The sequence below is a fragment of the Haliotis cracherodii genome, unplaced genomic scaffold (assembly GCF_022045235.1).
Source record: "Haliotis cracherodii isolate W230 unplaced genomic scaffold, xgHalCrac1.p SCAF_1, whole genome shotgun sequence".
NCBI classification, from domain to species: Eukaryota; Metazoa; Mollusca; class Gastropoda; order Lepetellida; family Haliotidae; genus Haliotis; species Haliotis cracherodii.
In genome coordinates this window covers 81,737,842-81,757,347 of record NW_027266264.1, presented here as the reverse complement: position 1 = coordinate 81,757,347, position 19,506 = coordinate 81,737,842, and the positions used below count along the sequence as shown (strand labels likewise).

At 41.9% G+C, this 19,506-nt stretch overlaps 1 protein-coding gene across 1 annotated transcript; it reads right to left on the bottom strand.

The window, feature by feature from the left end:
* Positions 1-8,871: 8,871 nt before the first annotated feature.
* Positions 8,872-16,162, bottom strand: LOC139469711 (uncharacterized). Its single transcript, XM_071251961.1, has 4 exons — positions 15,715-16,162; positions 11,157-11,390; positions 9,093-10,095; positions 8,872-8,899 (listed from the first exon to the last, which is right to left on the bottom strand). The coding sequence occupies exons 1-4, from the start codon at positions 16,160-16,162 to the stop codon at positions 8,872-8,874; spliced, it is 1,713 nt and encodes a 570-aa protein (XP_071108062.1).
* Between the last annotated feature and the right edge of the window lie 3,344 nt (positions 16,163-19,506).

Genomic DNA, 19,506 nt, shown 5'->3' with positions numbered 1-19,506 from the left:
AAGTAAAACACGACCACTGTACTTTAACTGCCTTTTCGTTACAATGCTTGTAAAGGAGTTTGTGAGACAGAAGATAGATATATTTCAAGCGCCTCAATATCACGGCTGCCCAGAAACATATTGACAAACCTGGATTTGACTTTAAAATATGAGACTTGCAGTCCCAACTATTCCAGCTATGTTAAGCAGAAACCCCACAGCTTCCACTAACATGAAAATAATGCTACAGGTTATGCCTGAAATTATATAAAAATGACATTCAAAAGTTCTTGCTTGTGTCTTTATTCAAATTGCTTTCATAAGATTTAGTTTATGTGTGTTGAGACCAAATATGTTTCCTGTATCCAAACACAAACGATATCATAAAAAGCAATGAACAACCAGACACCAAGCTACAACGTGTGTCGTCGTTCTAAGAAAAGTCGCAATAAACGTGACTCTATTTAACACTGCAACAGCAGCATGCACACACTCAAGGCGGTTGTCCCACGCAATGATTCACATGTTTCATTGTCCTCCATGCGTTCATTGCCATGCGTCTAGAACATGTTCTTCAATTCCGAGACGCCGGAATGTATAGGACTTTGCATCAAAGCATAAAGGATTGATTGTATCTGCGTTATTCGTCAAACATATTCCTTTCCTATGAGGTTGGATTTATCATAAGAAATATATATGTGACATGTCTAATGGCCATTTACAGTATTTGACCATGGTGGAGCCGACACTGGGGTTACTTCATTGAGCTAAACAAGGACTATAAGGCCAAACGGAAATACATGACATTGTCTATCCTTTTTTTCTGACATGATTCAGTCTTGAAGCGGGGAGAAATTTTAATTGGACGTCGACCATACTCGAGTCTTGTGTATCATCCATTCCTGAATGTCGCTAGGTTGATGTAGGGTGTGAACTTATCCGGGTAGAATAGGTCTTCAGCAACCCATGCTTGCCTTTGAAGGCAACTATGCTCGTCGTCTGGGGCGACTAAAGGGATCGGGTGGTCAGGCTCGCTGACTTGGTTGATGCACGTGATCGTATCCCAATTGTGTGGATCGATGCTCATGATGTCACTGGATTGTTTGGTCCATACGCGATTATTCACAGACTGCCGTCATACAGCTGGAATATTTCTGAGTGCGACGTTAAACAACAAACAAACAAACAAACAAACGAACAAACTGAACATATCATACTGTATTCAGGGCGCGCATGGGTAGCCTAGTGGTTAAAGCGTTCACTCGTCACACCGAAGATCCTGGGTTCAAATCCCATATGGTTATGATATACTCAACGCCAAAAGAAACGCGAACTATAAAAACATATAGAGAAGGATGAACCTTAAGAAGAGATGTTTCCAACGTGTACCAATTAATGACAAAACTAACACTCAGTCATGTGTTACCATAGGGTGGCTTTATTCTTATCACGATATGCTGCACGTGATTTCCATCTTGACACGCTAATCCTGCACAACAGACAAATGCTGCATCTCGAGTCATGGATCTATGACGTCACATGTGATGCGTTTATGAGCATACATTCACACAACATACTAGTATTTTCGTTTGTGCATCGATCCAATCTAATATCACTTGAAGTCTTCCTATATTAACCAACAGCGTTTCTGTTGGCGGTGAGTATAAATGAAGCCCATTTATTGGACAAAAAGTGGCGTAAAATCACACTCACTCACTACAGTTTCAACTACATTTGTGACCCGAGAAGATCCGGGGTAGAACAGGTCTTCAGCAACCCATGCTTGTCTCCCCCGTGAAGATCCGGGGTAGAACAGGTCTTCAGCAACCCATGCTTGTCTCCCCCGTGAAGATCCGGGGTAGAATAGGTCTTCAGCAACCCATGCTTGTCTCCCCCGTGAAGATCCGGGTTAGAATAGGTCTTCAGCAACCCATGCTTGTCTCCCCCGTGAAGATCCGGGGTAGAATAGGTCTTCAGCAACCCATGCTTGTCTCCCCCGTGAAGATCCGGGTTAGAATAGGTCTTCAGCAACCCATGCTTGTCTCCCCCGTGAAGATCCGGGGTAGACCAGGTCTTCAGCAACCCATGCTTGTCTCCCCCGTGAAGATCCGGGGTAGAATAGGTCTTCAGCAACCAATGCTTGTCTCCCCCGTGAAGATCCGGGGTAGAACAGGTCTTCAGCAACCCATGCTTGTCTCCCCCGTGAAGATCCGGGGTAGAACAGGTCTTCAGCAACCCATGCTTGTCTCCCCCGTGAAGATCCGGGGTAGAACAGGTCTTCAGCAACCCATGCTTGTCACCCCCGTGAAGATCCAGGGTAGAACAGGTCTTCAGCAACCCATGCTTGTCTCCCCCGTGAAGATCCGGGTTAGAATAGGTCTTCAGCAACCCATGCTTGTCTCCCCCGTGAAGATCCGGGGTAGAACAGGTCTTCAGCAACCCATGCTTGTCTCCCCCGTGAAGATCCGGGTTAGAATAGGTCTTCAGCAACCCATGCTTGTCTCCCCCGTGAAGATCCGGGGTAGAACAGGTCTTCAGCAACCCATGCTTGTCTCCCCCGTGAAGATCCGGGGTAGAACAGGTCTTCAGCAACCCATGCTTGTCACCCCCGTGAAGATCTGGGTTAGAATAGGTCTTCAGCAACCCATGCTTGTCTCCCCCGTGAAGATCCGGGTTAGAATAGGTCTTCAGCAACCCATGCTTGTCTCCCCCGTGAAGATCCGGGTTAGAATAGGTCTTCAGCAACCCATGCTTGTCTCCCCCGTGAAGATCCGGGGTAGAACAGGTCTTCAGCAACCCATGCTTGTCTCCCCCGTGAAGATCCGGGTTAGAATAGGTCTTCAGCAACCCATGCTTGTCTCCCCCGTGAAGATCCGGGGTAGAATAGGTCTTCAGCAACCCATGCTTGTCTCCCCCGTGAAGATCCGGGGTAGAACAGGTCTTCAGCAACCCATGCTTGTCGTAAAAGGCGACTATGCTTGTCGTAAGAGGAGACTAACGGGATCGGGTGGGCAGGTTCGCTGACTTGGTTGCTGCATGTCTTCGTATCCCAATAGCGTAGATGCTCATGATGCCTATCACTGAATTGTCTGGTCCAGACTCGATTATTTACAAACCGCCTTGATAAAGATGGAATATTGCTGAGTGCGGCGTTAAACAACAAACAACAACAACAACAACACTGCATACGTCGGCGCTGCACCGACGCAAAAAGCATGCACCGACAAGCTAGTGCAAAACGATTTCCTGAGCGTGATTGTAGAGACAGTAAATATTAAATGTGAATGTGTCAACACTAATACTTGACCACGCTGCTGTAGGCGGCGCTAACACAAGGTGCGGCGGGCTGGCCTCCCTGCTCTGTTGACTTGAGTAATTCGCAAATTTACACCGACCCACAGGGTCTGTACTATCTCGCGAGAGGTTGTTTATATTTATTTTAACAGCCTATTTGTATCAGCTGCACTGATAAAGAATTGTTGGCAATAGATTTGTGCTTGGTCATCACATTTCACACGGGACCAACACAGGTCTAACTATCTTTTTAAACGGCCGACCCTTTTCACATGGGAGAGTTCACAGTAAACCTGAAGTTAGCCATAGTGATTTGATATTCGTTTCAAATTATACCTAATCGGAAACAGATGAATTGCATGACTACTAAACAGTTATACATCCATGTGCCAACATATTGCTAACTGGTTATGAACGTGTGTATCACGGCGCGGGACACCAGGAATGGGCTTCACACAATTTATCTTGTGGGGAATCGAACCCGGGGCTTCGGCGTGACAAACTAACGCTTTAACCACTTGGCTACCCCACCGTCCTATGAAATTGAAACCTGTATTATTATTATGATTATGATTATGATGATGATGATGATGATGATTATTATTATTATTAATAATAATATATTATTATTATAGTGTATATTGCGCTATATTGCTCCATAGCGCTCCACCATATATATGTTAATATTATTGTGCTAAAATTTATAAGAATTTGAACAAAGATTCTTTCCGTTAAATGCGTAAAACTGTTTCAATGTTATTTTGGGCAGAACACCTTTAGAATACCAAACTCACACCCATGTTCACCTGCATCATCACGGGGCTTTGTGGACAGGCGTTCATCTCACACACATTACAGACCGCCTCCGTGGTCTAGCGTCCGCCAGGAGAGCGAGGTTCAATCCCGTCCGGATCATACTTAGAGACTTTAAAACATGGTACTTGTTGTAACCTAGTCCTGCACCATGACTGTGAAATTTATATTTCTTAGGTATTTTTTTCACTAAAAGCCTAGGCAAGTCTAGATCAAACTAACCAAGTCTAGCTTGCTTGATTCCACAACAGAAAACAGCAGAAGATGAAAGGTTCTTTCGGAAAAATATTTTTATTATTTTAAAGACATGATCCATTGACTAAGTGTTAGTTTAGCTGTAACCCTGTCTGGCGCTCGGCATTAAGGTGCTAAAACAACGACTGGTCGGCTCGGAGTCGGTATACTGTGTCTGAAAGGGGTATTCATGTTAAACTGCGGTATGGTATCTCAGTGGGCTGGCACAATAAATCGGCTTCAGTCCCGACTAGTACAAGCAGCCACACACACACTTTCATGCACGTCGCTAAATAAGTACAAAAATCTTGGACGCGACGTTAAACCCCATTTCACCTCACCCCACATACATTACCGATATTCTACAAGGCATTTATCACTCCACATTATATGATACACTTTGAAGACCCGGGTTAGAATTGGTCTTCAACAACCCAGGCTTTCCGACTTGTACGATGCATTTCATCGTATCCCAATTGCGTAGAGCGATGCTCATGATGTCAATCACTAGATTGTCTGTTCCAGACTCGATAATTTACAGACCGCCGTCATATAGCTGGAATACTGTGGCTTCGTTAAACAACAGCCAGACAAACATATATGTGGTATGAATAAATCGAGAATACTTTTCATTGGTCTCCTGTTCCTTATATTTGTTGTGAATAATGAATGTTTAGTGATTGAGCTGTCTTGTTTATTCACTGCCCGTTTCTGTAACATCGTATTACTTAATATTCTATTTTAATCTTTTCCAAATGCTTTACCTTTGCCATCATAAAAATATACACACCGCGCACACACAGAAATAGTTTGTAAAGTTTACTTAGTGAATTACACTGTCCGCTCAGACACTGTGAGCAGACTTTAAAAATCAGTTAATATCTTTTTACTAGGTGGTCTGTCGTCACTGACTATGACCAAAAAAAGGTTAAGTTGTAATCAGACATACTTTCATTGTCAGCTTCCTGTATAAGAGAAATACTTTTAGACATACAGCAACAACAAACTGATGAACAAAAAACAAAAAACCTCGGTAAGATGCGAACCTGCAACTTCTTATTTGAATTCCATCACGCTACCACCTGTACAGACACATGTGCATACAGCTTAGGAGTTAAACATATTCTTAAACATTTTTTGTATGTATTTACATTCTGAACACATGTTTTACAGTGTGGTTTAAGAGGTGAATTATACTAATTTAATAAGTGATTCTTACTAATCTTCAGCATCTTCGTGCACACTACCAGGCAGAATAGCACATTTGTTGATTACTAACCTTCTGGCCGCTGTTACTAATTCCGTTAGTAGAATTCACGAGTCTTTTTTCTCTAGTCGCCATGAATTTACCAGGGGAGTAACACAAGGTAACACAAGGTCAAGGGTCGTAGGTCATATATCTGGCTGGATTTCTGTATATACGTACGTATACATTACCCGATTCTTTAAATTGCGGCATTAGTGTATCAAAATTATATATGTGTAGGAAGCTGAGTAGAAATGATGCAGTGTGTGGCCAAATAATTACGATGAAAGAATGTTGAGACGAAAATACTACAGCGTGTTTATAATACAGCTGCAAATATTCTGACAAGAGCACCTTAGCGAGAACACATCACTCCAATATGTACTGAACTACACTGGCTGCCAATCCAACACAGAGTGCAATTTACAGGAACTGAGAGTACCATACAAGCCTGCACGTTCTCTCCGGTCAAAAGATCAACATTTGCTCGTGGTACCAAAGTCAGTTCCAAAACATAAGGCGATAGGTAGTTTCAATATGCTGGCCCATTGCTATGGAATAATCTGCTACAAGAAATTCGAGAAACAGAAAATCTGACAATCTTAAAAAGACTCTCAAAACCTGTCTCTTCAAGAGAACCTTTGGCTAGACCAATCAGGGTCTAAGCGCATTTGAGCAATAAATATAATGATGTGGGAAATTTGCCTGTTGTACTCTCACATGGATGCTGGGTCTAGGTTGAACTTGCGTAGCGTCACCTTTGTGATCTATTTGTTAATCTATTTTCTGACAGTCATGTATGTATTTACCATGTTGTTACGCTTGCGTGAGGGATGTGGGTTAGTCTAGTGGTTACAGTGGTCACTTGTCACACCGAAGGACCGGGATCGATTCCCCACATGAGTACAATGTGTGAAAGGCAATACTGGAATAATGCAACGTAAAACCCCGCTCACGCACTCTTACGCCATGATAACGCATGCACATTTTTAGATTTTTCAAAACTCAAGTAGAAATAACAAAATATACTTAAAATAATTTAATTAATGTAAACGCCCAGTCTCATCTGTTGCCAGTGATATATATCCGTCAGACACGGATCAACGCTACAAGCATATGGTTAGCTGATAACTCATCTGACATCTTTACGCATTTGCTCCTTACATTCCAATAAAAATATCTTGAAATTGTAATTTGTGCTGGGATCGGCTTCTCTTTGTTAAGTTTAGGAGAAGAGAGTGAATGAGTACGGTTTTATGCCGTTTTTAGCAATATTCCAGCAATATCACGGCGGGGGACACCAGAAATGGGCTTCACACATTGTACCCATGTCGGGAAGCGAACCAGGGTCTTCGGCGTGACCGGGGCGGTCGGGTAGCCTAGTGGTTAAAGCGTTCTCTCGTCACGCCGAAGATCCGGGTTCGATTCCCGACATGGGTACAATGTGTGAAGCCCATTTCTGGTGTCCCCCGCCGTGATATTGCTGGAATATTGCTAAAAGCGGCGTAAATACATACTCACTCACTCACTCACTTCGGCGTGACGAGCGAACTCTTTAACCACCAGGCTACCCGACCGCCCCAGGAGAAAAGATGTTGTACTGTGTTAACCCATCCTCACAGGACAGCAACGGACACATGTTAATAGCGCAAAGCCAACTCAATGACATATTCCCTTGTGACCTTTCTTATAACAGTTTAGTTTCAACTTGATTCCAGAAAGAAGGCAGTTGTCTAACGAGCTGGATTTCACCTTGCGTAGTTGCGTCCCTTAGATGGGGCAAGATCCGATGATCGTGGGTTCGAATACCCGATTCGCCCTGATTATGATCCTCAGTGTGTCAGGTTCACACCCATGCTCGTGGCTGTAATGAAATGGGTAAACGGCTACCACGAACGACCAGCTGACACTCTGTTGTAACGGATTTACTGCTCAAAGTGGTGTTACATTCATATCAATAATCTTGATTGATTTATTGGTAACCCGAGACTGAAGCCCTTTAGAATCTTGAAGAAAGATCAATATTGTTTGCACGGTATACGCGTCTTACAAGATCGCCATGGTTGCAATACTGCAGGGATCGTATGCCATTGTCCGGATGTTACATCCTTTATGACCAGGGAAACACACATAGCTATGCCATTGAATGCTTCAAGCCGTTATGTGTGACACTAAATTATTTGGCGAAGAGGAACTAAAAACAAAAATGGCGTAGTTCATGTTAACATTATTTATTTATGTACAACATTTATTTACACATATTTACAAACTGATCAGTGTTGTATATACATATATATTTACACCTGTGTACAATGGATGAATACAACATGGTAGGTTATAGACTCGCTGGAGTCACATGACAAACACGTGACTGAACACACATTTGATAAAGTACACAAATAACCTCCACACACACACACACACACACACACACACACACACACACACACACACACACACACACACACACACATAACACACACACACACACACATAGCACACACACACGCACAAAGCACAGAAGAACATACGAGGACGTATCTCGTTCTAATTTTTAGTCAGTACTATACAGGCCACAAACTCTTTGTACAACATGTATGACATATTTACATCGACAGTCACAATGATGAAATACCTGTTCTTTTCTTCTTTACTGTATTACAGGTATTTTGCGATACTTATCATGAGCTTTGTTTTCATTATAGATAAAGATATATTACACTTATGGACATTTGGGTGAATCTAGCATTTTTAAGGAATATAGAGATGGCGTAGTTGAGGATATGCAGGGCAACTAGCAGGAAATGAAACTCGTCTTCTATTAGGCCAAATTGACAGAGTTTGTAAAATCTTTCTTAACTGGGGATGTTGCATTTTCTACTAGTTTCTATTTCTATATCTTTATAATGGCTTACTCATGTAAACTGCTCTTGTTCCATTGTGTGTACAATTCATAAATGAATAATTGAAATAGGGAGGGGCTTAAAACGCAACCTTGTCTAACACCTAAATTACAATGAAATTGGCTTGACAAGACAATCGATATGACAGCAGGATACTGGCGTCTTGAGGTATGATAGAAGCTGCCGAGCATCCCTATCACGTGATGCTGAGGTTTCAAAGACGTTTCCAAGATGTGGTGACTTGTGACTGGCCAGAGAGGAACGAGGCAGTACATATGAAGTTGAAGAATTGAATCAATGCAACATTCTTTAGATTATGTCACGTGCTTCTACAAGAAGAAGATTGTCTTTGTTGTTCGCATCAATTCCTCGTGCACACTGCACTCGGCCAAACCATCATCATTATACTGAGAATCTATTGCCACCGCTGCTGAAACAGATGATAAGGAGAATTTCACCTGAAACTGCTTCAAATATCTACATTAACATTGATAATGAGGATATATTTAAGTCTTTGCCTAAGAATATAATTCAAGAGCAATTATAGATCGAGTGGAACATATAATTTACAAACAAATGCGCTTTAAAAAGTATCTTGCATAATAAAAATTATATTGCCTTACCAATCTATTTTCTTGAATCCACACGGACCACATATGTTTTTGGGGAAGTCACATTTCTGCGTATATTGGTTAAAGTAGAACCCTCCTGTCGCCAGAGAACACTTCTCGTATCCCCGGAACAGACCATCACTGCACTTGTAGAAGTACTGGCATCCTTTGAGAGGGGAGGGGTAGCGTCCGTCCTTCCGGCCGAAGCAGCTGGGAGCCATGCCACAGGGAGGTGGTGTGTTGTTAACGTCGTCGCATTTCCCTGTCACATGATTGAACACAAAGCCAACTGCGCATGTCTTCATGAGAATTGTGAAGTTCCGGCTGCAGCGGAAGTATGACATACAATTTTTTTTCAGATCGGGATAAGCACCGTCGGGTTTCTTGAAGCAGAGGTTTTCCTGTTTGCCACATGGAGCCGGGAGGTCTTCGGACATCTCGCACTGACCTGTCTTGGGGCTGAAGGAACCAAACGGGCACTTGAGGTATCCCAAAAGTCGCTCGCCTTTACAATGGTAGTACATGGGACATCGGCCGTAGGCATCGGCGTACATGCCGTCTTGGTGGTCTCTGCAGAGTAGGGCACTATTGTTGCCGCAAGGGGGGGCTGCGTCGTCACTACATTGACGTTTGCGTGGATCAAAGAGTCTACCGTTGCCACAGGTTGCGAAGTCAACGAACTTGTTGTTGCGACATTCAAAGAAGTAATCACATCGGCCGGTTTCGTCCGGATGGAAGCCGTCGTGTCGGCCGGTACATGCTGGTTGAAGCCCGCCATGTTCCTTTGGGATGTTGTGGAGTGCTTCGCAATGCTTGCTGGCTGGGGAGAAGATTGGGGTTTTGTCTGCGCAGTCGCGCTGGTCGACCGTTCTCTCGTCCTTGCAGATGATGTATTTTGGCGTCCACTCACGCTGGGGGAAGGAGTGGTTGCCGTTTTTCTTGCCAACACAGCTGCCGAATCGTATGTTGCAGGGTCGACAGTGCGCCTTGGTGCACATATTCTTTCGGTATTCGCCTGTGAATAAAACACATTGTGTCGAACTCATGCACTGCTACACTGCACACACCACAGACGCTATATCAAGTTTGTTTGTTTGTTTGTTGTTTAACGCCGCACTCAGCAATAATCCAGCTACGACGGTCTGAAAATAATCGAGTCTGGACCAGACAATCCAGTGATTGACATCATGAGCATCGATCCGCGCAATTGGGATACGATGACATGCATGAACCTTGTCAGCGAGGCTGAACACACTGTAGTCGCCTTTTACGGCAAGCATGGGTTGCTGAAGACCTATACCAAGAGACAGGCATTCTTATACAAAGCAAATGTTATTGTGCGGAAATTCAATCATGTCTTAGATTCCTTAATGTTTAGCAGATAAACTTTTTTTCATAATGTTGGCTTAATTCGGAAAAATCGTCTTTCAGTATTTCATTGAAGGTAACAAAATGATGCATCCATGTAAACCATGTGTTTGCCACAATACGTGGCCCTTCCTAACCCTAAGAAATCAGATACATTATTCATTCTTGCAAATAATAGTATTGTAAAGTTGCCAAAAGTATTCTGTTAGATTGAGTTAATTCCACTTTTCGATGGGAGAGTGAGTGAGTGAGTTGGGTTTAACGCCGTTTTGAAACAATATTTCAGTAATATCATGGCGTGTCAGCTTGATGTTCCCACAGACGCAAAGTGACTACATTGGTGAAACCCAAGACCACGGGTATAGTGCTAACAAACGTAGAAATATAATTAGGGAGAACCTGGATTCAAACCCATGCTCACAGGTTTATGGCACGCCTAGGGGACACAACTCTGCACCTCGAAGTAACCTGGTCGGAGATAATTCAATAGCAATCGTATATTTGGAACACGTGCTTATGTAGAATTATTGTCTATTGGAGCTTAGATTAACAATAAACCCAAAGGAATATATAAATAGATCAGTCAATAAGTAGTTACGTAATAAATTCGGTTGACATTGTCAACATTTGAACACTACACTTTTTCATTTTTTGATTTAACAAAAATCTTAATCGTTAAACAGAAAAAGCGAAGTCTAATATACTTACATGGCTCTTTCTTGATGTTTCTTGAACCACAGTCAACAGTGTCATATTTCTCGCACTTTCTCGAAGTGAGCGAGAAGAGACGAGGGTACTGGCATTCCTCGGTGAGCGGCTCCTGGTAGACCCAGACTTCAGAGCTGGCGTTGAGCGAGCAGTTGAAGTACCAGTGGCAGTTCTTGGGATGCGGCAGCAGGACCTCCTCCCGCGAGAACACACAGGGGTGGTTGGGGAACACACCTTGAGAAAGTAACACAGCTTGATGAAAATTCCAATCTTACAGCACTATTTTCAAATGAATGTCATGAATATTAACATCTGAACGTTTTTATATAAAACGTCCACGCCAGAGAATAATCAGTCCCGGTTATCTGCCGAAACATACTCCACTTGATGTAAAAGGCATGTCCCTTGCGCACGCCAGAAACCTATGATTGTGGGTTCGAATCCCGGTTCGCCCCAATTATGTTTCTAGGTTTGTCAGCATCATACCCGTGCTCATGGGTTTCACCGAAGTGGTAAACGTCTGAGACCTGCATCACTTCGGGCTTTCCTCCCACATTAAGCTGACACGCCGCGATATAACTGGAATAATGTTAAAAGCGGCGTTAAACCCAACTCACTCCCTCACTTACTCACGTAAAAGGCAAAATAGTGGTCAAAATGGAACACTGACAATCAGTGCTGACACCATGTGTTCGCGAAAAGGGTAAGCATGTCCTGCGCTACCGGTACAAACCTGATTTTTTTCAAATTGTCAATGAAACATCCGAACATCCCAGATATTGCTCTCTCTATCCGGGACAACTACTCTTTACTAGTCACGGACCTTCCTTGATGAGATTGTATGGCTAGAAATGTCCCATCCCGACCCACTGGGAGCCTGTTTTATACCAGCACTGCCGTCCATTCAGCTTCATGCAATCACACACCATGTGCACGTCAGTGAGTGGGTTTAGCACCACCAGTTACACCCAGCAGAGTGTGAGGAAAGCTGAATTTGACACAGGTTGAAACCCACGGTTGGGTAAACACACGATCATAATCGGAGCGAATCTGGGATTCAAACCACGAACACAGCTATAAACATGGAATGGTGGCACCTTAGACCGTTATTCTTGTGTCATGACAAGCAGAAATACTATCGAACATTTCAAGAAAGAAATAGTCAAGATATTTGAATAAAGCGACAAAACCCTTTCCATATCCAATAGAAATCTCTGCATAAGGTTGGGTCGATTTTACTATACCGACTTTATCATGAGCATGTGTTTATGAATCCCTATCAAATAGTAATGATACCAGGTGTTCGCGAAAAGGTGAGCGTATTCAGCCACACCGGTGGAACCTGTCACAAACACATGCAAAGGCAAGTTAACTGTGCACCTGAAAATACACGGGAACATATGGTACAAGTCAAAACAGGGAATTGCATCGGACATATTTTTTGGTGATGCGTCAAATTTGGAAATGTCCTCAGCATGTCTTCCATAATACTTTATGAAAGTTTGAATGTTGTAACCTTGTAACTTTGATCAAACAACTTCTGAGCAAGTGTCGTATGACGCTGTTTGAAATATGTGTAGAAAGAGCATGCTCGATTGTAAAGTTGTGAAATGTAAACACCAAAGGCTGAAGCTCCTGGAATACTGCTCGACATAAAGGGGAAGTTGACTATTGGAAAGTTGAAGTCACCCCTCTTTTCATACAGTCTTGTGGAGAGTGTTTTGCCACTCTGAATCTTTATGCATACATCTGAATATGCAACAAAATAGATGAGGCGGTCTCACTGGTCTACAAAATGAACATGACACTTAAAAAACAAATGAGTAATATTAAAGGCGTACAAGGAAATGCTACCAAAATCTGTTATTTTGTATTATCTTGAACATCCTTGAACTAACACTTGAGAAGACTGGACCATCACTGTTCTGGCTGTTGTGTTGTGTTAACAAACAATATATCGTTCTGTTAGAAAATAGTATTTTGTTTGCGTTGTTTTTATCTTCCATGATGGCCAGTGATGCACAGGGACTTTTTTTTCGTCAGAACACAAAGCCCTGAATGCATAGCCATCTTACACCAAGTTATTCAAGTACCTTTGGGTTAATGCAATGCACTTTAAGATTATATGTTTGACAACCCAGAAAAATTGCCGACTCCTCTGTACACAGCAGATGCGAGACTTGTTCCGAGACAAAGTCTAAACCAAATACTGGAGACCAAACATAGGTAGCACCGCGCTAGACATGTGAGCGTGGTTGCGGCACGTGACCCGCTCCCACTATACACACATTCTAACGTATTCTGTCTATTACGGCGTATCACCTGCCATGTTAAAGAGAAGAAACTGATCGATTATTATTTACTAAACCCAAGTCATTATTAGCTTATTTAGATGAGTTTGAAGAAATGTGTTATCACGTGAACATTTACGAAACATCGTTGTGTAATGGAGGAAGCTCTGGTGAGCTACAGTGCTGAGTCGTACTTTGTGTATCTGTCTTAAACCTTAAATGTTTCAGAGACTATAAGAGGGAAAAAATAGCTATCGGTAACCTGGGACTATTGGGCATTAAACAGTCCAAGCAAGCGCATGTACATCGTAGACCTTTAACTGTGATGATGGTCCCGCCACTGTACATCTTGGTGCTTCTTTTCAAAATGGGATTGAGACATTGGTCACCGCTGGATGTTGCAGTAACTTTCTAACTCACAGGACATAGCCCCTGTTCACAGACTCGAAAGTATAGGCATACGAGTTACAAATCACGGGGAACATTTTATCTACCGTTTGCTCCAATTGTTGGTTGCTGCAGGAAAAAAGCCTTTTTGATAATTTAGGAAAGTTTCAAAATTCAGGATTCGTCATTGAATTGCTCTACAGATTTGAAAAGGGCTAAAATCTTCATAATGACACTGCAGGTCCGGGTATGAGGGGCGGTCGGGTAGCCTTGTGGTTAAAGCGTTCGCTCGCCACGCCGAAGACCCGGGTTCGATTCCCGACATGGGTACAATGTGTGAAGCCCATTTCTGGTGTCCCCCGCCGTGATATTGCTGGAATATTGCTAAAAGCGGCGTAAAACCGTACTCACTCACTCTGGGTATGATCCTATATAGGTACACTGTATGTAGTATAGTCTTAGTGTCCCTGCAATCCTGTTGCAGCGAAGGCCACACTCAGGCTCTAACACTTTTGAACACAGCATGTTTGGAAGGAAGAATACAACTTTCTGGAATATTATGAGAGCTGATCTGATATCTGTCTCAATTCGTTAATCATTTGAAGAGCAACGATACCGTGATAAAGCAGAACAGAATGGAGTTTAAACAATATAACATTCCTAAAGTAATTATGAAAATTATCTTTCACAATACAGTAAATAACAATATATTAACAATAAATTAACAATACAGTAAATATAAAACGTCAATGCCAGAGAATAACCAGTCTCGATTATCCGCCGGAACAAATTGCATTGGGCGTAAAGGCAAAATAACAGTGAAAGGTATATGAATGGATCACTGAAAATAAGCGATGACACCAGGTGTTCGCGAAAAGGGTTAACATGAACAACAAATGAAGACTTAAATAATGCATAAGGTTTGTTTTTAAAGTTGCTGTTAAAAGAGTCTTGTTCCAATGAACATCGGAGTCTAAATACACAGAAAAATATGTGGTGAATAAATTCCTTTCCTTTTGAATCGAGAAAGTGTACTTGACTGTCGCAACCTAGTTCATCTTGCCGTTATTCAATGCTCGAGTGACCATATTAAACCTTTACAGGGAAGGGTATGAATTGTTTCTTCATGGAAAATATTAATATCAAGACTCCAGCCTCTGAACCATACACCAAAATAACAACCAAACGATGAGCTATTAGCTATAGTATTCTGAAATCGTGTGGTTTTCAGTTATCCATTTATATTTCTTTTATTGCTGTTTAGCCTTTTCGACCAATAGAATCGGATTTGGTGGATAATCAAGACTTGGTTATTCACTAGCGTTGAAGATTTATGTTTGAATATAGGCATTGCTTTATATTTACAAAAAGTACATTTTGGGCTTTTGTAGCAACATTCATAATATAGCGTATTCATGCCAGTGTTTTCGAATAAATTAAAGCTAAATTTGAATTAGAAGAAACACTCTCTGAGTTAACCCACATAATTTCACACATAATAATTTGTTTTTGAAATACAATGACTTTTGTTTTCTCCAGGTGAACACAGTTGATAATCATAAAAGTATTTTCCAAAAATATTTATAATTTTCTGTACATTTTTATATAATGTTCGATATGGAAGGGCATGCATCACGGATAATGGACGGAAAGTATTTAGAAACTTCTAATGATGGTGACAATCTGAGATATGTGTCTAACTATGGTTATGCGACGGACCTGTCCCGTATCTACTCTATAACAAGCCTCTTGACTCTAAGGTTTCAAGCGTGCTATTGCTAAATGTGATTACATTATCGCCCTTACATTCTTCTTGAAAGATTGATCGGAAAGCGTCTTAATGAGAAGAAACTTAGACAGGTTCAAGTAACTGTACTTACTTTTGATTTTGTTGTTGCGGATTTCATTGGGGTCCGCCTGGTTCATCAGCGCATCCATCCTGTCCGATGTTGCAGAAAAGTTGGTTTTGCTGGGGCTGTGGAAGGCGACGGCCCCGTCGTTAGCTCTACGCTGTTCCTGTTGTTCCAGATGCTGGTTAAGTAGATCCATTGGGCAGTCATTCCAGTGCGACACCTCGGGTACACAGTTCCTGCCCGCCACTGACCACACGTACTTCTTGGGGCAAGGGGGCATCTTGACGGGGAGTCCGGTCACGCATATGTAGTACTCGGAACACGACTTTGGGTCTCGCACCCAGTGGACGCCGATACTTCTTGTACATGGATCTTTGATAAGGCGGCCGTTGCGGACAATGAAGTGAAGCTGGACGACACCGATGGCCGTGAGAATGATGATCGCTGTGAGACAATTCTCGCAGAGTCGGTTCATGACTGAAGACGGAATCAAAGGCTCTCTAGTTGTGACGTTATGGAGGCCGAGGTGAAGTGTGATGGTGTCAGCTCTGTCCCGGCTTTTAAACGTCCCCGACTCTGGAACTCGAGCGTGTACATGAACTTCAGTGCAAGGTGAATGCAAGGGTTCTTAGCGCGAGTTGCAAACATGGCGGCGATTAAGGTCCGAGGGGACAACACTGCAGCCTGGCCGCCATGTTTGTTCGCCAAATTTACGAGACAATGTCATGGACCGTGGTCCGAGTGGCCAGTTTGTGTGTAGAACGGGGAATTTTAATTGATTTACACATACTGCTCCAGATATTTAGATGAACTTTGTTTAGATGAGACTGTGGACAGAGCTACAACAAAGTGTATGATCTGATGTAGCTCCCGCGTGTGCCTCCAATTACTTTCAGCAGGCACCACGTGCGGGTATATTTAGAGCACCTGTTTGGAGGCAACAAATACTAGCTCTAAATTTGACAGCAGCGGTGTCATGTTAAATTTCTATAGGTGGTATTGTTGGTTTGACGCTTTGTGTGGTCATTTCTTTTGTTCATGTTTGTTGGAAGCAACGGGGGAGGTGTGAAACGGTAAATATACAGAGCTGGTAAACTGCGAATGTACAGCGTTGGAATTGAGGCAGTGTCTTGCGAAGTAAGTCTTCTTATTCAGTTATAGCATTTCAGTAACTATAATAGTTAATAATCGTATTGAACGAATTGACATTTCAGTAGGCAAAGCAAGTATTCTTATTCAGCTACAGCCTTTCAATAACTGATAGTTAATAATCTTATTGAAGACTTTAGGCTTTCAGTAAGCAACGCAAGTTTTCTTATTCAACTTTAGCATTTCATTAGCTATACGTAACATTCATAATCTACTCCTAATAATGACGTAAGTTATACATTTACATCGACCCCCCGTATCTCAAATGCCGGCGAGACAGTCAGAAGAAATTTTACTTCTGAATACAGGAGCCACATTCGCTGAAACGTTTGTTTTAATACTTTTGCTTTCTGTAATATTTCATTCTAAATATGAATTTAGACAAAAAAGCCAGCTTGAATCAACGGATCATTAATCAGGGTTTCGTCAAGAATGCATAAGATGGGTATACAGGCCTCTGAAAAAACGAATTTTCATGAACTTTATTATTAATGTGCATACATATCATCTGGTTACATTGTTGCCTCCCGAGGTATGAGGTCGATGGTGTAAAACCCCACCCCATGATTTAGCCCTCTGTGTTTAGCTTAAAGTGGAACAGGCATCAATACTGAGCTGCCTGGGTTGACCTTTTATTAGCATCTTTAATAGGGGATTACGAATGTTCTAGAAACAGACTATTATCCCCGACAAAAGATGGTTTTACCAATATATCCGTCCCAAACAAACCGCAACAACTGTGGCTGAATGAAACCTCTCGCACACACTTTGACTATCGCAGAAACATCCCTGTTCCAGACTTGGAAAGGTCTTTTGGAGCCTTTCTACCCAAGCGGGGGGAGGGATTTAGTTGAAGTTCGAAATGTTCATGTGGTCAGTTTCGTTCCCTGTTCAAAACTACAACTAACACATAACAATAACCTTTGAACTGACGTACATTCGCTGTAGGCAAAGGTAAGAGAAAATAGATACTATATAAGACATAAGACAATATTTCACTGATACAGTTTTTTCGTACGCCTTAGGAGCGAATTATTGATTATATCAATGACGTTAGTATGGGCGCATTATCGAGGTAAGATAGAATCTGTAACAACAGTTTTCTGAATGTCACTATCGGTGATGGAAAGTACCAGCAATGGCATTCTTCTGAATCCTCTACCAGACATCATATATTCAATCATACCTAGTTCTGTCTAGGTAGCATTGTAGTTGAAACCCACTCACTCACTTATTCACCATCTAATTATATGCTTTTAACAATTGCCCTCTATATATCATGTGTTCTGTGCGTGTTCATACAAAAAACACGTTAAACTGTAACTGATAACACATTACAATGAGTTTTCAATCTGTTGATTGCTGTACTGACGGGTCCACGTCCGCATTTATTTAATGTTCGGGTGACAATTATTTATTCTGTATTATTCAAAACGTACCACATGTAAACATGTTGTAACTATCGCAAACCGATAGCTGACCAAAATTGAATGAAAATCTGTCCATTCTTTACAACACTTGTAACTACTACTACTACTACTACTACTACTACTACTACTACTACTACTACTACTACTACTACTCACCCGGGGTAGAATAGATCTTCAGCAACCCATGCTTGCTGTAAAAAGCGATTATGCTTGTCGTAAGAGGCGACTAATAGGATTGGGTGGTCGGGCTCGCTGACTTGGTTGATGCATGTCATCGATCCTAATTGCGTGGATCGATGCTCATAATGTCAACCACTGGATTGCCTTTCGCATGTTGAACCCAACAGAATATAGTGGGAGCAATCGTCTGTAAATAATACAACTGAAAGGTGAATATATTGGTTCGATATTGTAAGAAAACTCTGTTCGTGGCAAAATGTATTGTGTGCTTCTCTGGGTCGATCAGTGTTTCTGACAATGTTTTTGGATTTTGTCCTGGAGATCGCATCCTGTCACCTAACTGTTTTTGTACATGTTGCATCGTGCAAGAACTGGTGACATTGTGACCCTGTCTGTTCATCGGAACACAAAACTTATCGAAGCGTTTAGAAATCAGACTTCAGGGAATAAGATTTAATTTTAGAAATTCAAACTGTACAATGTTTACAATATTATCCTGTTTTTCAAAAGATTTTTGAAAAAGCCAATGACCTGGGATTCAGTTCAATAAATAGACTAGTGATATCCATACACACGCGGGGGAGAATCCTTCTAAACATGATATTTTTTAATTTCTTCCCAACCTTTATTCACCAAAGGAAATATTAAAGAGAGAGAACGAGGTCATATTGTCATTTATTCAATTAAATGAATATCTCCATCTCCATCTCCATCTCCCACTGTGGAGTTGAGCTGCATCTGGCGGGAGTGTCATCAACCAGTCCTCCATGTCGCTGTTCCCGGCCACGCCAGCATCAGCTGGTCCAACAGTCTAATGTCTCACTTCTCACTTCAATGTTCTATGTCGCTATACCTAGTGATTGCCTGTTTAATGTCGTGAACATTGATCAATTGAGTCAGTTGTATATTTCTCTGACGTTAATGTTCCCTATCACGCAAAACTAGAAACATAGTTTCAGATATGCCATTGTGATTTAACTGCTTGAAAATATTTTCGCCGGAAATAATTAATAGTGTAATTTATTCTTTGCCACCTTAACCCCTTTCATGGTTTCATCAG